Source organism: Typopeltis vanoorti, chromosome 1 (genome assembly GCF_054136105.1).
Source record: "Typopeltis vanoorti isolate ZY-2024b chromosome 1, IOZ_Tvanoo_1.0, whole genome shotgun sequence".
In the NCBI taxonomy this organism is placed as follows: domain Eukaryota; kingdom Metazoa; phylum Arthropoda; class Arachnida; order Uropygi; family Thelyphonidae; genus Typopeltis; species Typopeltis vanoorti.
In genome coordinates, this window is record NC_143549.1 from 25,684,816 (window position 1) to 25,706,231 (window position 21,416).

At 35.0% G+C, this 21,416-nt stretch overlaps 1 protein-coding gene across 1 annotated transcript in view; it reads right to left on the reverse strand.

Moving 5' to 3' along the window:
- Positions 1–21,416, reverse strand: part of LOC150109849 (uncharacterized) — a 232,146-nt gene that overhangs the window by 64,644 nt on the left and 146,086 nt on the right. The window contains exons 8-9 of the mRNA XM_090396316.1: positions 9,321–9,428; positions 9,095–9,202 (exon numbers count right to left, since the gene is read on the reverse strand). Of these exons, the coding sequence (XP_090252442.1) occupies positions 9,095–9,202; positions 9,321–9,428 (216 nt within the window). The remainder of the gene's footprint in view (positions 1–9,094; positions 9,203–9,320; positions 9,429–21,416) is intronic.

The window sequence follows — 21,416 nt, forward strand, 5'->3', positions numbered from 1 at the left end:
ATACTTGGTAGGATCAGGAACATTAACAGCAGTGGATTGTGCCAGTTCCTTTAAAAATTTATCTTATATTTCTTGATTTTTACGGGAGCCAAGATCATAATTTTCTACGTTTAAAGGTTTCACTGTTCTCTTTAATTTTATTGCTGCTTTAATGACCATAGGGTTGTGGTCTGATCCAATATCATCCCCTGGATGTGTTTTGGCTTGTAAGATGTTATTCCGGAATCTTTTTTTAATCATTATATAGTTAATCTGGTTCCTACAGCTGCCTCCAGGAATGGGTAAATAAAGTATTTGCTATTTCCAGAAAACATTAATTCATTCATTCAGCCAGAGAGGCATGTGGTTGTCTGCAAGCATAAAAAACTCAGAACTCCATGATGGACTCAAAGTTAAAGAGGGAGTCAAGGAAAAAAAGTAAACATATCAAAAGTTCCTGGCAAATTAGCTTGTGCACTTAGAGAATACAGAGAGTGAAGCACTGTATTAAACTAGCTAAACAGAAGTCATGGGAAGGACCTAGAAAATAAATAACATGAAAGTGGTAAAATATTCTGGAGGCTATAGTAAAAGCTCACAAATGAAGACTGAAGATAAAGATATTCTAAATGTTCCAAATGTGCTAAATGAAATAAGCTATGAGAGCACAGTGAAAGAACACTCAACAGGAATGCAATTAGAAATATATGTCAATATACTTGAAGTAGCAAATGCTATCAAAAACATAAAATGTGGAAAACTAGTTGGGATAATGCTCAGATATAGAGGTACTAAAGTTTTACAGTGGCTACATTGCATAATTTAGTTCAGACAGAGGATTGAATTCCAGATGATTGGAGTAGAGCTCTCATAGTACCCATCTATAAAAAGAAAAATGAAACTGCATTTGAGAATTATGGATTTCTCTTACTGAGTGTTCCTGTAAGATTTATGCAAGTATATTGAGAAAAAGTTAAGAAATATTGTGAAAGGGAAGCTTAACACGTCCATTGCCAATCGCGCGTTATCGCGTGTACGTCGCTATCAAGTTTTTTAGCAGAATAATATAGTGGCCACAGCGAAACGGCACGTTAATATTTATATTGGTATTTATATTTATAATAATATATTTAACTTATTTTGAGCACAATAAAAACTAAATAAAAAAATAAAAAAAATTTGGCCACCACACGAAATTCCAATTTTCAGCTTGGCAATGAACGTGTTAAAGAACAAGATAAGTTTGGCCAAATACAGGTTGTCAGGAACAGATTTTCACTTTAAGACAAATCGTTGAGATATCATGGGAATAGAACAAGGATCTATTTTAAGTTTTGTAGACTGAAGAAGGCATGTGACAAGGTGCCATCAAAAAAGGTTTTAAAACACTACATTTATATTGTAAATGCAAAATTATACTGAGTAATACTCTATGTTTGAGATGTAGGTTATCAGTTAAGAGAGCTTAAGAGTTAAAGCTATAAAACTGGGAGGAGACCTCACCATAACCTTTTAAGGAATATGGAGTACATTCAGGGCTTCTGACCTAATGTTCAATCCTCACCTTCTTGTGGTGCTCCCTGATAGGTATCTACTTGGATACTGAATGAATGAGGATGGACTGGCAATTCGGGATTTAGCTAACAAAAAATTATATTCTTATTGGCTTAAACCACAATGTAAAATGATGGAACAACATGACAGAATTTCAGGTTGGCTGGGGCATTGCCTAGTTAAACAAGGATCCATTGTTTTAATCATGGAACCAGGGCAAACTGCGAAGTCAGCAACTGGAACAAATCTGAAGTCAACATCAGCAGAGCTCAAGATTATTACTATCAATGTAAGAAGCATCAATGGAAAAGCAATGAAACTAGTAGAAGAATTGGATAAGTACCATTTTATTAAAACAAAGAAGACAAACTGGCAAGATATTTCTAAACAACAAATACAAAATGTCATATTCAGGCAATAACAAACAGAGAGTAGCTATAGTATTCAACACTAAATATGAAGAAATCTTCATGAATGGCAGGAAGTATCAAGTAGAGTGGTGTGAGTAAATATCAGAATGAGGAACTGGAAAATATGACTTATTTATGAAGGTTCTAACAAGGAAGAAATGGAAGAATTTTATGAGGTATTAGAGAAGGCAGCTGGCAAAATGAAAAATGAAAAGTTTGTCCTCCTTGGAGATCTAAACAGCTGAGTAGGAAAATTTGGAGAAAAGCACACAGCTGCTGATAATAATGGTAAATGCCTCCTAGATTTGTGTTCAGGACATGGTGTTAGTTATTACTAATTTTTTTAAATATTATTACCATGTTCCAACATAAAAATGTGCACAAATTCACATGGAGAGAAGATGCAAGAAATAAGCAGTCTCGTTGACTTTATAGTTGATAGTAATGTTGTCACACTAGTTCAGGATACAAGAGTATACAGAGGATTTGAAATAGGAAGTGATTATTGTCTCATTTTGTGAAGGATAAATCGAATTTCATATTAAAAAGTAGAATGTGTAAGAAAGTTTCAAAGCAAATAAAAGTTAGCAGCTTTCAGAGTTGAAATGAAGACTCAAATACACAAACATCAATGAAAGAGTCTGAAAACAAGAACCAAACTATGGAATTTCGATGGCAAACCCTGAAGAAAACATTGATTGATTCAGACAGAGAGGCATGTGGTGAGGTTGTCTATAAGGATAGAAAACTCAAAACTCCATGGTTGACTCGGGAAGTTAAAGAGGCGGCGAAAGAAAAGAAGAAAGCATATCAAAAGTTCCTGGCAAATAAGTCAGCTTGTGCTCTTAGAGAATACAGAGAAAAATATAAGAAAGCAAAGCACTGTGTAAAACTAGCTAAACAATACATCCAGAACACATACAAAGCCTACAAATACATTTTCAAACATACTGACTACAAACTGGTATTCACCACAAACCAAAAATTGGCAAATCTTCTAAAACCCACTAAACCTCACACACACAAAGAAATATTAAAACACCACAACGTAGTCTACAAATTTCCCTGCTAAAAAGACTGTGATATCACCTACACAGGTTCTACCATCAGGTCATTATGGGCAAGACTACAAGAACACTTCTGAGACTGTAACATTCTTATTCCATAACATTTAGACACTAAAAAACACAACATCAAAAAGAAAAATAGAATACAAAGTACAGGGAAAACAGAAATAGCAGTTCACACCCTTGAACAGAAACATACTCCACAAATCGATAAGGCCATCATAATAGACAAGACAAGACAACAAAACAATGCTTAGAATATCGGAAACGATAGCCATAAAATGTGACGAGAACTCAATCAATGTCTACAAAACCCTACATAATCTCCGAGTGTTGGAAGCTCCACAACGTAAAAATTAGGTCACAACTCCAACCAATAGGCGATAACACAAACACTAATCTGACACAACATAGCATCCACTTCCTCCATGAGTTCAGACGACGACCCACACGGTCGAATCAGTTCACACCCAGTCATCTTTTCCCATAAACCCTTCCCCTTCCACTAAAAAACAGTTTCTATTTTCAGCCCCCTTTTTCATACTTTTCCCACTCTATAAACAAAGGGCTCTGAACACCCTTAAAAATAATATATGAATATATTATGTAAAAAAAACCCGGGTTTTTCAAATTAATTCTCTCACATTGCCTAAGCCCCCCTCCCTCCTCTTTCAACACCATAAACAGCAGAAGGATGCACACCGCAGAAAGAAGACAGGCAACAACATCCAAGAAAAGGTATGTGTGAATTTTCTTCTATTATGCTACATATATTTGTCTCTAAAATACATCTACAATGCCCTAAGAATTCTTGAGTAAAAAGCCAACGACATTAAAAAAAGGGGCACTCCTAAACAAAAGCAGGCAAAATAGCCGTAAAAATAATAAAAATGAAAAAATATATGCCTAATATCCTAGGAAACTGCATAATCCCATGGAAGTTAAGGAGAAGTTTTATATTCTGAGAAAAGGCCATAAAAAACTGACTCTAATGAACACTTAATTTTGTAGGAATTTCTTGTGAAAAAAAAATGTTTATTTAAATACATTTTAAACAAACCAATAACAGAATGAGTCAGTGAGAGAATGAATTTATCCCTTTAAAGATAAAGGGATAAATTCATTCAAAAGGGTTAAGGAGATCTTAAAGCATAGTCTTTATTTAGAAGGCCTTAGATCCAAATAGTTTTAAAGTTATTAATTTTATAAATACATATACCATGTATATATATTTTAGTTTCATTAGCTATATATGTATATTTTTATTTGGTCTTGAGTCCATCATTTCCTGGATTCTAAAAAGAATGAAGTTAAAGGTCATTGCACCAAATGAATTGAACTCTTGTAAATTTACTTAACATTCAGTATGAAAACAATAAGTTGTATATGAAGGAATACATACAAAGTATGTACACACAAAACACAAAACAAGCTCAACTAATTTAAACAAAGTGGCACCAGCGTTGTCAAATGAAAATTACAAAAAACAGCTATATCTTAAAAAAAAAAAAAAAACAGCTAAAAAGGAGTTAAAACTAAAAATTTGAAGCTAAAAATTTTAAAGTATAACTGATATATTAAAGTTAGTTACTTTATTCGAGTAAGTAACTTTAAAGTGATACTTGAAGTAACTTTGAAGTGATACTTGAAGTGGCTAAATACATCTTCCATGTGATCATCATCAAATTCCTGCCATGTACCCTCAAGGCATGATATAGGATATGATAGTGCTACATGAAAAATTTACATCATTACTAACTTCCTATCTACAATTTTCCTCCAAATCATTCTGTTACTTGTCAAGACTCCAACATTATCAGATCTTACATTTCTATTGTCTAAGGCACTTTTTACCATATCAATCCACCTATATCTTGGTCTTCCTCGGGGTCGTTTTCCTACCAACCTGGCAGAGAACACCGCTTTAGTAATCTTTTCTCGCCCATTCTGTTTAAATGACAATATCACCTGAGATTAGCTCTGCTAATGCATTCCTGGATGCTGACAATGTCAAGTTCTTTCCTAATATCCTTGTTTTTAATATGATATTGCCATTGATACCATCTTCACACCCTAACCTTTCTCAGGACTCTCATATCTGCGGTCTCTAGTCTTTGGTCAAATGTTTTATTTCTAACCCATCTCTCAGTTCCATAAGTTAAAACTGGCTTGAACACTGTGTGCTAAACAGCTAATTTAGTGTTTTGACTAATTTCTCTCACTAATTTATTCCATATAAATTTATTCAGTTGACTTCTAACCACACCAGCTTTGTTGAGTCTGTTGTCTATTTCCATATTTAATTGACCATTTTCACTAAAAATTGTAGCAAAGTAGCTGAAATGTTTTACTTGTTCTACAGGTTCTCCATTTACAATGATTCTGCCTATTTTCATTGTCTTTGTCTTGTTATTGCTGACCTTCATACAATATCTATTACAACAATTATTCAATTTAGTCAGGGAATCTTGCAGACTTGTAGCGGATTTATTTAGAAGTACAACATCGCCCGCATAAAGCAAAGAGCTGATATTAACATCTCCAATTTTCATATCAGGTTTAATACCACTTTCCTTCATAATGTGATCCATATAGATAATGAATAACAGAGGGGATAATGTATATCCTTGTCTCACACCAGATTTAACATTAAACCATCTTCCTGTACTTCCTTCAATTCTAACTGCTGACTTACAACTCAAATAAAGACTAAGTATCGCTTGATATAATGCCCCATTGACACCATATAACTGTAGTACATTGAATAGCTTCTCTCTTGGCACCTTGTCATATGCCTTTTCCAGATCTACAAAACTTAAATACAGATCCTTGTTATATTCCATAATTTCTCAACTATTTGTCGTACAGTGAAGATCTGATCCTGACAGCCTCTATTTGGCCGGAATCCAACTTGTTCTTCACCAAGCTTATCTTCCACAATTCTTCTCAACCGTTTCTCAAGTATACTTGCATAAATCTTACCAGGAACACTCAGCAGGGATATACCTCTGTAATTCTGTGCTTAATTCACCCACATTTTCACTTAGCTTTTCAGCTTTATTATATGTGACCATCGTTCCAATATTACTCAGTGTAGATGCTCGTAAATGATAGTCTGTACAGCACTTGTTGTTATGTCTGAGGCCATACTTGACTGACAAATAGCTGTCAGCATTGGCAATTCCATCTTGTTTCTTAATTTAGTTTCGACTACATTCACAGAACTAAAAATTCGTTCAATTTCCGCATTAGAATTTGGCAGTATTAAAAAATTTATTGCACACTGAGCAATTTCTTTAAATGGATTCATTCCAGATGTATCTTTGTATTCTCGTACTTCAGTCCAGAATAGCTGAATGTTTTCTATATTTTTCCATTTATTTAAGTGGATAGTATTGTACTGGTATTCAGCAGTAGCAACATCTTTTTCTGGTTTTCAGCATTATTTCTAAGATGGGAGTAACAAGTTCTTTTATATGTTACAGGGTATTGTCAACAGAAAAAGAAGACGTCATTCTTAAAATATTCAAGTTTTCAGGCAACCTTCTTAAGCTGTTTGAAGAGACCAAGAAAAAATTGTCTTGCTCTACTTATAAGATTTTGTTCATCATTATGCATTATTTTCTTTTGTTTCATCAAATCTGAAATTTTTCTTTCAACTCTGTAACCAAGATTTGGATTGGGATCCAAATAGACATCAATCTCTGACTCTAGAGGATTGACTGTGGATGATGGTAGCACTAACATATTAGCAATAGAACGAATCAAATGAGAAAGGTCTTCAAATAATCTAGTCTTATCCGCACTGTTAGATTCGAAAATTTTGTTAACTTGCTGAATTTGAATTAGAACAGGATGCAAAAATAAAAGGCACAACAGATTCCTTTCATCTTTGTACATCTCCCACAAAATTTAAGCTTCGTAACATTTCTCAGTCACACTCACGACTTTGAAGTGAGTTTTTAATTCCGACCACTGGCTGAGAATTCTGTCTACTGTAGGTTCAAAGGAGAGCCACCTTGTTGCACAGTTGCTTACAATTTTCAGAAGAGCATCATTTTCATTGATAGTTTGATACAGCTCTTTGTATTCTGCTTGTCTTGAAGAAGAATGTGAAAACCACTTATACATTTCGGCAACTAAACATGCTAATTTTCTTGGGATAGATTCTGCACAAATATGAGACGTTGCCAGTTGTAATAAATGGCATACACATCTAATTAAAATTAAGGAGGGAATATATGCCTTCAGTTGTTCATAAACGCCATTATTCATACCAACCATAACACTGGCATTGTCTGTACCAATTGCAATGAGATTTTTAATGTCCAGTTTCTTGGTCAAGAGCTCTTTTTTTGGTGCAGCCACAATATCACTAGCATCACACTTTTCTAGAACCACAATGCTCAGAAATGTATGCATAATTTTGTTGAATTTCTTGCTATAATAAGTGATGGCCGTTCCTAAAATGTTATTCACTGTGATATCATTCGATTCATCTATTAGCAAGCTGAAATTTTCATCTCCAATGTCTGCAATTATCCATTTCTTCTCTGCAATTGTAAAGAATATTCTTTACAATTGCATAGCACTTGGTTCAGTGCATTTTTACCTTTGGCATAATTTGACTGTCTGGGATGATATTTTTGCAAAGATCTACTAGATGATTGCAACTGTTGAATGATGAGTGACAACAAAGAAATAATACTAACCTTCAAAGTTCGCGTTCATCAGACTTTTTCGCAAGCATATTTACAATAGGAACAGCCATTTTTAGAACAATATTTAGCAGCTATATCACATCTGCAAAACTTACAGTGGCCTTTTGTAGCATCACCAGAAACTTCACACACCGATTTACTAAACATTCCCATTTGCAACCACTCAATCCTAAATTTTTGCTTGTAAGCTTTATTTTTCTCTTTGCTCATTTTTGAAGAAGGGTATATAACTCTTTACTGCAACGAATTACAATCAGTCTTTGAAAACTTTCCAGTCGCTATGATAACTATCAACCAGAACACTGTGTAAAGACTAACTTGCAGCAGTGCTATCAACTTTAAGGCGAAAAACTAGCAGACTATTGGGCCCATGTGACTGATTGACGTCTCATCATGTATGATGCTCGTACCAAACGTACAATACAATTCTTTATCAAATGCGAACATCTGGAAAACTTTTAAAACAATTTCTTTAATAGTAAGTTATAAAAACAACTAAAAAGAGCTGAACTAATTCTGAAGGAGCTAGGTACTAGATTAATTTATTAAAATTTTTTTAATTAAATTAAAATTTTTGGAGTTAGGGAAGAAAAAAAGGAGCTAGATCTAGCTCCAAAAGAGCTAAATTGGCAACACTGATTGGCACAGTGTGATACAGAGATAATGCTAACTCAGTACAAATCCTCCAATCTTCAGATCCTGTTTACATGTTTCATGCTGACCAAAGGAGAACTATTCAATCTCACGGATGATTTTATATACCGCCCCCCCCCCAATGCGTCACACATACTGAATGACTACAATCACTATTTCATGGTCTGTCCAGCTCTCTCTCGCTCCTTTTTTTTTACACTTCCACACAGAATGCTCTGCACTAGTACCTCTAGTATTTCCTCCACTTTCCACAACCTGAAAAAAACACGAACAACAGCTTTCAAACATCTCTTTATAGTCCAACTACAAATGCACCAAACTTGTTTCTCCTATTCCTTTTTATTCCAACTGCCTATGTTTTCTGGATCAGCCTTTCTCATAAAAGGCTGGAGATTGTTTTTGTGTTTCCAACAACTACAACTTCCAGCTTTACAATAGGTGCCTTTTAGTATTTTTCCTTTGGCACACAGCACCAATGTATGCTATCCACGTAGCATGTATGAAACGTATATGAAACATGAATTAAAATTACTAAAATTAATACCAGGCAGACTCTGAAAACAAGGCACTCAACCTCATTTTTAAGTTTGTTCATGTTACATATTACAATTATAAAATTTAAATAACAATAAAGGTAAGAAAAATAGCAATGGTATGAAAAAGAAGTGTGCAAGGGGCTTAGAATACATGTCATTTTATAAAAACATACCAAGCAGAGTAGGTGATAACAAGTTATGATCTTCAGTTTTGCTTTTCTTTTTTTTCTTTGATTTTAACTTTCTAGGTGATAAACATTCTTGCTCTGTTACTGATGTTGCTGAAAGTATGAAAACAAATGATTTATGATAAATGAATGGTAAGAAAACCTGATATTTAACAAAATTTATATTTTTCCAGTTGATAAAAAATTATTTCAAATTTCATTAAAAACATACTATGCAGTGAAGGCAGCAAGCTGTCATTATTATCATGATCTTCCATTTTCCTTTTCAATGATTTCAACTTTCTAGGGGTTAGATATTCATTCGTTGTTAGAGATTCATCTGAAAAATATGAAATATCCATTAACAACAAATAATGATAAGAGACATTTATAATATTTAATATAACTGATAATATTTATATTAAAGTATTTCATATTTACAAATTAAAAATGCAAATATGTGACTGAATTGCCTCCAAATATATTCGAGAACCTATAAGACCAAAATAAATTTACCCTTGAGCCTTGTATTTTTAATTCTAATTTTAAGAATTTAAATGAAACTACTTATATGGCTTCCATTTGTTATTTGTGTAAGGCATAGAATGGAATTTAGATTCTTATTGGTGGGGTGGTATGATGCATAGGTGGGACATAGGTCTGAAATTCAATATTTGTCAGGGAGAGAGAGAGTTATGCTTTGGAATGAAAATTACAAAGCATAACTATTGGTGATTTTTTTTTTTTTTTAATTTATTGAGTATTTTCTTACACTAACAGATGTATCTTGAATACACTTTGTAATTTTTTAATGGAGTTATTGTATTTAGTACATACAGTCTTAAAAATGGAACTAAATACTCAATGGAGCAAAATATTATCCAAAACTCAAGTTAACATAAGCACCTTTGATTCTTTAGAGAAACTTGTGACATTAAGATTATAATATATAGACATTTACACAAGAGTATTATATTTTAATTTGCAAATATTTCAGTCTGAAAATAACAGACTGAAATAACTTGTTAAAAACTTTAACAAGTTTTTTTGATCATTCAAAAGTAGAACGAGGTGCATGATGTTATATCGCTAAGTATTAAAGAGAGGAAAACATTTTTATTATTATTATTTCGGGCGACTCCAGGGAGTCCTTAGACTCATCGAGGGAGGCCCTAAACATCATGTCCACACAACTATATGACATTCTCACAGTATCTATCATACCTTGCCTTGAACTCGCCCACCGTCATAGCACCCACAACAGACTCTGGCAGCTTCCACTCATTTACCACTCTAAAAGTAAAGAAACCAGCTCTAACACCCCTGCTAACCACACTCTTGCCCAGCTTCCATAGGTGTCCCCTAGTTCTCCCACCACCAGTCCTGATCTCAAAAATATCCTCTGAATTAATCCTATAGAATCCCTTTAGCAATTTGAATGTCTCAATCATATCTCCCCTTTTCCACCTATTCACTAGTTTCTGCAACCCACAAATCTTCAACCTGATATTTATTTATTTTTATCAGAGTAATGATTAAAGATATTAATTCACAAATTCATATAATAATCTTAATTTATAAATAAAATTAGACTAATGTAAGAATTAGTCTTAATTTAAAAAATAAATAAATAAATAAAATAAAATAAATAAATAAATATATATATATTAATGTGTTATCCTGATTTAACTTTCCCATATAATATAATATAATATTCTTGTGTAAATGTGTCTATATATTATAACATAAGCACCAGTGAATGTGATGCCAAGCAGAAATGCTGCAGCATTCAAGATGATAATCCTCAATGAGAATTATGAGAATAAATTAGAATAACTTAATATTTTCAAATATCAATTATTAGACAATCAATCAGATAATTAGAAAACGTTGAGAAATGTTTCAAGAAAATTAGGATGAAAAAAAAAAAAAAAAACTCAGAACAAGAATTGACTTCACTTTGTTTTTACCTAATGAAAACCAGGTGAAGTCAATTAGAACATAAAGAACTAATATGGTACAGAGATTCAATTATGAAGTTATTATTTATGCCAGTCATCACTTCAAGCTTCCCATAGGCAAAAAATTAAAGATATAAAAAATATAATAGACAAACACAAAAGAAAAGTTAAATGAATAGTAGTGCTGCTTGTTGGACTAATAATTTAAATAGCCACAAATATAATAAAATATATCTGCTGAAAAATATCTGTTGGATTTCTGCTCAGGACATGGACTGGTTATTACTAACACCATGTTCCAACATAAAAATGTGCACAAATTCACATGGAGAGAAGAGACTAGGAATAAGAAAAGTCTCATTGACTATGTTATTGTTGATAGTGATGTTTTCTCCCTGGTGCAGGACACCAGAGTGTACAGAGGATTTGAAATTGGAAGTGATCACTATTTAGTCTTGAGCAGGATAAAATTGAATTTCATATTGAAAAGAATAACATGTAAGAAAGTTTTAAAGCTAATTAAAGTTGAGCAGCTCTCAGATGTAAACTGTAGACTAAAATACAGAAATATTATTGAAAAGAAAATGAAAGAGTTTGAGAACAGGAATCAAACCTTGGAGATTCAGTGGCAAACTCTGAAGGAAACATTGATTGATTCTGCCAGAGAGGCATGTGGTGAGGTTGTGTGCAAAGATAAAAAAATCAGAACTCCCTGGTGGACACAGGAAGTTAAAGAGGCAGTGAAGGAAAAGAAGAAAGCATATCAAAAGTTCCTGGCAAATAAGTCAGCTTTTACTCTTACAGAATACAGAAACAAATGTAAGAAAGCTAAACAGTGTGTAAAACTAGCTAAACAAAAGTCATGGGAGGACTTTGGCAAGAATATAGAAAATAAATATCAAGAAGGTGGCAAAATATTCTGGAGGTTGTTGAAGAAGCTTAGGAATGGAGGAAAGAGTGCTGTAAAAGGAATTAGAGATGATAAAGGTGAAATGAAAACAGGAGAAAAAGATATCCTTGAAGTATGGAGTAATTACTTTGAAAAACTGCTAAATGAAACAAGCAGTGATGACAGCACAGTGATAAAAAACACTGACCAGGCATGCAGTCAGGAATACATATCCATACTTGAAGTAGAAAAAGCCATCAAAGGCTTGAAATGTGGAAAGGCAGCAGGAGTAGATGATATGCGACCAGAAATGCTGAAGTATGGTGGTATAAGAGTCTTACAGTGGCTGCACTGCATAGTTCAGAAAGCCTGGACAGAGGGACGAATTCCCGATGATTGGAGTAGAGCTCTCATAGTACCCATATATAAAAAGGGAAATAAAACTGAATGTGAGAATTACAGAGGTATTTCCCTACTGAGTGTTCCTGGCAAGATCTATGCAAGTATACTTGAGAAACGGTTGAGAAGAATTGTGGAAGAAAAGCTTGGTGAAGAACAAGCTGGATTCAGGCCAAATAGAGGCTGTCAGGATCAGATCTTCACTTTACGACAAATAGTCGAGAAAGCATGGGAATATAACAAAGATCTGTATTTAAGTTTTGTCGATTTGGAAAAGGCATATGACAAGGTGCCAAGAGAGAAGCTATTCAATACGCTGCAGTTATATGGTGTCAATGGGGCATTATATCAAGCAATACTTAGTCTTTATTTGAGTTGTGAGTCAGCAGTTAGAATTGAAGGAAGTACAGGAAGATGGTTTAATGTTAAATCTGGTGTGAGACAAGGATGTACATTATCCCCTCTGTTATTCATTATCTATATGGATCACATTATGAAGGAATGTGGTATTAAACCTGATATCAAAATTGGAGATGTTAATGTCAGCTCTTTGCTTTATGCGGATGATGTTATACTTCTAAATAAATCCGCTACAAGTCTGCAAGAGTCTTTGACTAAATTGAATAGCTGTTGTAATAGATATGGTATGAAGGTCAGCAATAAAAAGACAAAGACAATGAAAATAGGCAGAATCATTGAAAATGTCAACTGTGTTGTGAATGGAGAACCTGTGGAACAAGTAAAACATTTAAGCTACTTAGGCACAATTTTTACTGAAGATGGTAAACTAAATATAGAAATAGACAACAGAATCAGCAAAGCTGGTATCGTGGGAAGTCAATTGAATAAATTCATATGGAATAAGAAAGAAATTAGTCAGAACACTAAATTAGCTGTATACAAGACTGTGTTCAAACCAATTTTAACTTATGGATCTGAGAGCTGGGTCAGAAGTAAAACACTTGACCAAAGACTAGAGACCGCAGATATGAGAGTCATGAGAAAGATTAGAGGCTTGAACAGATGGCATCAATGGCAATATCATATTAAAAATGAGGATATTAGGAAAGAACTTGACATTGTCAGCATCCAGGAATGCGTTAGCAGAGCTAATCTCAGATGGTATGGTCACTTAAATAGAATGGGAGAGGAAAGATTAGCAAAACAAGTGTTCTCTGCCAGGTTGGCAGGAAAACGACCCAGAGGAAGACCAAGATATAGGTGGATTGATACGGTACAAAGTGCCTTAGACGATAGAAATATAAGATCTGATAATGTTGGAGTCTTGACAAGTAACAGACTGATTTGGAGGAAAATTGTAGATAGGAAGTTAGTAATGATGTAATTTTTTCATGTATTACTGTCATATCCTGTACACCCCTTGAGGGTACATGGCAGGAATTTGATGATGATGATGATGATGACAAATATAATATGAGAGGCATGTGGTGAGGTTGTCTGCAAGGATAGAAAAATCAGAACTCCATGGTGGACACAGGAAGTTAAAGAGACAGTGAAGGAAAAGAAGAAAGCTGGAAAATAAATGTTCTTAGAGAATAAACAGACAAATGTAAGAAAGCTAAACAATGTGTAAAACTAGCTAAACAAAAGCAATGGGAGGACTTTGGCAAAAACATAAATATCAAGAAGGTGGTAAGATATTCTGGAGGTTGTTGAAGAAGGTTAGAAATAGAGGAAAGAGTGCTGTAAAAAGAGTTAGAGATGATAAAGGTGACATGAAAACGGGGGGAAAAGATACCCTCGAAGTATGGAGTAATTACATTGAAAAATTGCTAAATGAAACAAGCAGTGATAGCACAGTGGTAAAAAACACTCAACAGGCATACGTTCAGCCATACATACATACTTGAAGTAGAAAAAGCCATCAAAGGCTTGAAATGTGGAAAGGCAGCAGGAGTAGATGATTTGCGACCAGAAATGCTAAAGTATGGTGGTATAAAAGTCTTACAGTGGTTGCACTGCATAGTTCAGAAAGCCTGGACAGAGGGACGAATTCCCGATGATTGGAGTAGAGCTCTCATAGTACCCATATATAAAAAGGGAAATAAAATTGAATGTGAGAATTACAGAGGTATTTCCCTACTGAGTGTTCCTGGCAAGATCTATGCAAGTATACTTGAGAAACGGTTGAGAAGAATTGTGGAAGAAAAGCTTGGTGAAGAACAAGCTGGATTCAGGCCAAATAGAGGCTATCAGGATCAGATCTTCACTTTACAACAAATAGTTGAGAAAGCATGGCAATATAACAAAGATCTGTATTTAAAGTTTTGTCGATCTGGAAAAGGCATATGACAAGGTGCCAAGAGAGAAGCTATTCAATGTGCTACGGTTATATGGTGTCAATGGGGCATCATATCAAGCAATACTTAGTCTGCATTTGAGTTATAAGTCGGCAGTTAGAATTGAAGTAAGTACAGGAAGATGATTTAATGTTAAATCTGGTGTGAGACAAGGATGTACATTATCCCCTCTGTTATTCATTACCTATATGGATCACATTATGAAGGAAAGTGGTATTAAATATCATATATCAAAATTGGAGATGTTAATGTCAGCTCTTTGCTTTATGCAGATGATCTCATACTTCTAAATAAATCCACTGCAAGTCTGCAAGATTCCCTGCCTAAATTGAATAACTGTTGTAATAGATATGGTATGAAGGTCATCAATAAAAAGACAAAGACAATGAAAATAGGCAGAATCGTTGAAAATGTCAACTGTGTTGTGAACAGAGAACCTGTAAAACAAGTAAAACATTTCAGCTACTTAGGCACGATTTTTAGTGAAGATGGTAAATGAAATATGGAAATAGACAACAGAATCAACAAAGCTGGTATGGTAGGAAGTCAATTGAATAAATTCATATGGAATAAGAAAGAAATTAGTCGGAACATAAATTAGCTGTATATTTGAACAAGACAGTGTTCAAACCAGTTTTAACTTATGGATCTGAGAGTTGGCTCAGGAGTAAAACACTTGACCAAAGACTAGAGACTGCAGATATAAGAGTCCTGAGAAAGATTAGAGGCATGAACAGATGGCATCAATGGCAATATCATATTAAAAACAAGGATATTAGGAAAGAACTTGACATTGTCAGCATCCAGGAATGCATTAGCAGAGCTAATATCACTTGGTATGGTCACTTAAATAGAATGGTCAAGGAAAGATTAGCAAAACAAGTGTTCTCTGCCAGGTTTGCAGGAAAACGAACCAGAGGAAGACAAAGATATGGGTGGATCGATACTGTACAAAGTGTCTTAGATGATAGAAATAAAAGATCTGATAATGTTGGAGTCTCGACAAGGAACAGATTGATTTGGAGGAAAATTGTAGATAGGAAGTTAGTAATGATTAAAATTTTCATGTAGTACTATCATATCCTGTACACCCCCTTGAGGGTACATGGCAGGAATTTTATGATGATGATGAGAGTAGATAAAACAACTGTTGGAATAAGTGGGAGAGTGAAAACTATTGGTTTATTATCAAGATATGACATTTCCAAGTTAAATGATTCAATATAAGAAAAACACTTGTATAAGAGATGCTTTGCACTTGAATGAATATGAAATAAGAACCCTGGAAAAATTATTCATTTAGTGTGTTGAGAACAAATGCAGAGTCATGGAAACTAGGTCATAAGAAGTTGGGGAGAGGAGTAATTTTAATATCATCAGATAATTTGTGTCCAGTCAGGGTAAAAATGAAAGCAAAAATAGTAAAAATGTCATATGCAGAAGTGTTTAAGGCTGTTTGTGACAATAGCACAAAGTCTAAAGCTAACTGGATGAAATATATAGCAAAATGTTGCTACAGACCTGGAAGTTCAGATGAAATGCATCATCAAATCATCCTGATGATACGAAGCAAGTAGTCATTATGGATTACTTGAATTATCTAAACAATGAATGGGTAGAAGATATAAGAGAAATCTCATATTAAGAATGAAAGAGAATTTATTGAGCCATTGCAAGACAACTTTCTCAAAAAACACAAAAGGAATGCAAAGTCAAAGAGTCTTAGATTTGATCAGAGCATCAGAAGTGGGTGGGTGGGGGGGGGGATCTCAGTTAAGAATATGAATGTTTTGCCACCAGTTGGTGACAATAATTATGCCATAATTTTCTCAGAAGTGGCTAACTATATGGATGTTCCAATTAGAATAGGTTACATGCTGAACCAGAAAGCTGGAAATTATGAGAAATTCAGGCGAATACCATCTTTAGTCCCGTGCTATGAGTTACTGAATAGGAAAGATATCAGCAATGAATGGGAAGCTTGGAAAAGGGATGCTTAAATGAAGGCATATCTGAATGTGTCCCTTATTATGTAATGTTAAATTTTCAATAGAATTAAAATGGATAGAGTTTTTTACCCATATCTGGTAATATGGATAAAAGGCTGGCTGATGGAGAGATAGCAAAGAGTAGTATACAGAGAAGCAGAATCCAGAAGGCAGGTGACTAGTGATGTGCTGCAAGGCTCTGTCCTGGGATCACTAATGTTTAATTTGTACATAACTGATATAGGACATAATTTGAAAGGAGATATTCAGATGTTTGTTGATGATGCAAAGTTGGGTTGGGTGATAATAATGAAGGTTATTATTATTACGTGACACCTCCAGGGAATCCAAAGACTCATCAAGGGAAGGCATCTAGCCTACAACTCTCCATCTCCAACACTCAATCCACCAACTACAATCATCATCAACACCAATGCAATCTACTGCCCACCACTACCACCACTAGTATTTTTTGTCTGTAAATTAAAGACAATCACAAATATCCATGTTCATGGTGGGATTCGAACCCGCAGCCTTTTGGCTGGAGCGTGGAAACGCTAACCACTCAGCCAACCAGGCTGGCAATGTGATGAAGAGAGCTTGCAGGATGATTTAAATAGGCTGACAGTATGGACAAAACATGGATGTCAATTTAATGTGGAAAAATGTAAGGTTATGCATTTGGGGATACAAAGATTACAAGATGTGTACCACATTGAGGGAACTGTACTCCAGGAAATAGATGAAGCCAGGGATCTGGGGGATAGTAGTAGATAGAGAGAGAGCTGAAGTTTAGAGGGCACATTGCTAAAGTCACCAGGGAAGCTCAAAGGATTACTTGGTTATTGAAGAACACACTAACAAGCAGAGATGAGAGTAATCATTCCTTTTTATAAACTCTTGATATAGCCACATTTGGATTACTGTGTTCAGGTCTGATTGCCTGGAATTTCTGTGGGATGAGGAAGTGGTGGACTGGATCCAGAGGTGTGACAAGATGATGGAGTGGTTTCCATATGAGGATAGATTGAGAGTTTGTGGATTGTAGGAGAAATGTTTCAGTACTTGGCTAGAGGGGAGAGAATGAGAAGTCATTCCTGGAAGTTGAGTAAGAGTGTGGTTAGCAAGGGGATGAGGACTAGATTTTTCACTTGGAGAGTAGTGAATAAATGGAATGGGTTACCTGAGTCAGTTGCAAGTGCTTTGTCTATTAATGGTTTCAAGTAGAGGTATGATAGATATTGTGTTGATAGTTTGGGTCTCTCACGATGGGTCTTAGGACCCCCATTCAGGTGTCTGTGCAATAATAATCATAATCCCACTTTACATCCTAGACCACCAACAGGTGCCCACAGAGGGTACCCAAACTAGTTAGGACCCTAGTCTTTTGTCCACATATTGCATATGTTGTACTCTTCATATTGTACTCATTATCCAGACATACTAGTGGAAGAATTAAATAATCTGTTTAAATTAAATAAGCTGTTTCACTCTATTAAGCCTCTAACACGACGTAAAGAATCTTTATCAGAACTTTTCAACTGAAGGTGAGTTGTCTGGTCATATACAGATGTGGTAAAATTTTTCCTCCCAGAAACTTGGGTTTTTCATCTTGCAAAGCAAGAAAACCAGCCCATTAGAACACAAGCAATTAACAGACATAATACACTGCCTCATAGCTTGAGTTGCTTTGACCATAAATTTAAATAAACTAAACTCTAGGTTCAAAGTACTAACTGAGTGGAAGTGAAAGGAACATGCAATCATATTAAACAAGAGATCCATAAGAAGATAGGGAAAGAATAGCATGAAAATAAGAATGAGAGGAGTTATGAAATATATAAAATGCAGAACAGAAAAGATATGAGTATTATATGTAAAGCTAAATTGGAGTATGAAAAAGATTTGGCTGTGCAGGTTAAAGGCAGTCCAAAAGAATTTTATTGTTATGCTACTAGAAGAGAAAGAATACCAGAATATAACTTTATTGAATACAAATGGCACCATTGTGCCAGAAGGTTGATGAAACTGCTCAAATAATGAGTGCTCACTTTGCTATGATCTGTTGTATAGTTCTCTACCACCACATTATAGTAAGATATAGGTACGTGAGAATGAGGTTCAATAGCTGTTGCAATTCAGCAACAGAAACAAATGGGATATCGGCACATAAGCTAAAGGAATGCTCAGCTGAATTGGCTATGCTGTTGAGATATTTGTATAACTAGTCACAGCTCAAGAATGATACCCCAAGAATGGAAAAAATGTGATAGTTCCATTGTACAAGGATAGTATAAAACCAATGTGCCTAACTATGGGGGGAGGGAGTTGAAAAGTTCTGATAAACACCTAGAGCAAAAATGATATTAAAGCAACTGATATAACCACACGAAAAACCATATTTAACACCCTTTAACTCCCATGTTTCATTAAATTGTAATAATTTGTTACTTTTCTTTTGTGATACATAAGAAGACATGTCAGAGGTATTGAAGAAATTCAAAGACACAGAAGTGCAGGTTGTATCAAGTTTTTCATGCTATAAGAAAAGTCCACAAGTGAGATTCACCAAACTTTGTGTGAAACTTTAGGAGACTGTGCCCCAGCATATCCAACAGTTGTCAGCTGGATGGCCAAGTTTAAAAATTGGCATCCTGAGACAACAGATGCCCCCCCCCGGTCAGGAAGACCTTCCACAGCAATCACACCTGAAAACAGTGCATGCCATGATCCTTGATGATATATGAATACCAGTCAAAACATTGCAAAGACTCTGGGATATCCAGTGTTAGATCTGATATAGGCGACTTCAAATTTTACATGACGTCACCATTCCAGAATCTAACAATTACCAAAAAATATATATGCATACTTATTATTTAGCGCAATGTAACTATGTTTTTTCTTGTAACAACATCTTGTATGATAAACTGTGAATTATATGAATTTAAATTAATGTATCTATATGTCTAGCATGAATGTAAGTCAGCAAAAGGGGAAAATAAGAGAGAAATCATTAGTGAAATATTGTAAATGAAAGAATGCGTATTATTCAGCAACATAGGGCAAAGATCACCCTAACACTATAAGAGCAGCATAAGCACGCGCGGGCATCACATCTAAGAAGACATCATGATGCATACGTTCCCGGAAACAAGAAGTCCCATATGTTGATCGGTGAAGTCACCCAGCCGGAGACCAATGGGTGAGGCGATAAGAGAAATTCAAACTCGGAAAGGTGGCGCTCTAGGAGAGCGAACAAAACCCGTGACACGGAAGTAAATGACCCCCGTTTTTTTCTTGTTCCTGCATTTCTCTTCGTGTGTGCTCCAAGAGTTCTTCGCAGTTCAGCTCTCATTTCTGAGGGCTGACTTACGATAGGATCCGGCATGACACCACAGTAGATTTTAGCAAGATCAACCATAGGCCGCGATGAGAAGATCATCGATGGAAAACCTTAGCAGAGAGATAGCGCCCAGCCCAGGCGAGCACGTGTAACCCACGTGGTGATAAGATCGAGACGACCAGAATCGAAACAAAGAAGGAAGGAAGGAAGAATGGAAGAAAACCGATAAAGAATAGATAAGTACTCTCACTTGTTCTAGCCCCTTTTGAGAATTGACTAACAGTGTTAAGAGAATGCAACCTAAAATTTGTAATGAAAGAAAGAGTGAAGAACTAAGATCTATGTAAATGACTATGCTTTAAAAATGAACTTTAAGAACTTTCAGTTAAATAGAGATTCTGTCGTAATTAATCCGAGAGAGATTATAAAATGTGCTAAAATGCCTTAATGTCCAATTGAACTGTAATTTAGAATGTATTATATGTTGAGTTATTGAATTTGCTAACAATTTGAAGTCAATGCATAACTGTCTTAAGAGTGAAAGAGTGAATGAATGGTAGAAGTTTAAATTAGATTTGAAAACTACTTTAACTTGTATGGCATTATATAATGAGTTTAATAAATATTTTGATTCCTTACTTACATGTGTTTCTGATCATGATGACTGACCCTTCATAAAACATCGAACCTGTGAGCGCGCACGCGTGTGTGTGTGTGCGTGCGGGAATACCCCAATTGAAAATAGGGCACGACTGCAAATAAAATAAAATAAGCCAGAGAACCCAAGGTTTCTAAGAATTTAATTAACTTTATTAGTGGCACCTGATATTCTATGATTACCCTAAAGGCTGAGTTTGTCTCTAACCTTAAGACCCAGGCTGGTGCAGATAAAAAATAAATTTGCCTGAGTGACCAGGATAACTCATAGAATTCAGGGAACGGGTAATTTCTGGTGGTCCTTAAAAGTTAAATTACGTAAGAAAAGGTATAAGAGAAGCGAGACATAACATTAAGATTAATATTAATGAAGATCACATAACAATGGCGCAACCTACTTAACAAAGAGGTACATCCGATAAAATTTGATATAGCGGCTGAAGTAGGAAAGGATAAAGTTAAATAAATTGCCTCGATATATCAATGTCAGAGATATACGAGCTACAACACCAGGGAATGAGTTGGGATCATTATCCACCAACATCAGGACATGTAGAAATTCTCAGTAATTTGAAACATTTGGAGACTGAAGTGGGTTCCCAAATGTTTCAATGCTAACCAGACGAGAGAACACATGCTGTTATCTCAAGCGATGCTGTCATTTCGGGACGTTATGAAAAATCAGGTGCAAATTTTTTGGCTCATATTGGTAATAGGAAATAGTCAGATGGGGCCAGGTCTGGCAAAGAGGGTGGATGAGGCAGACA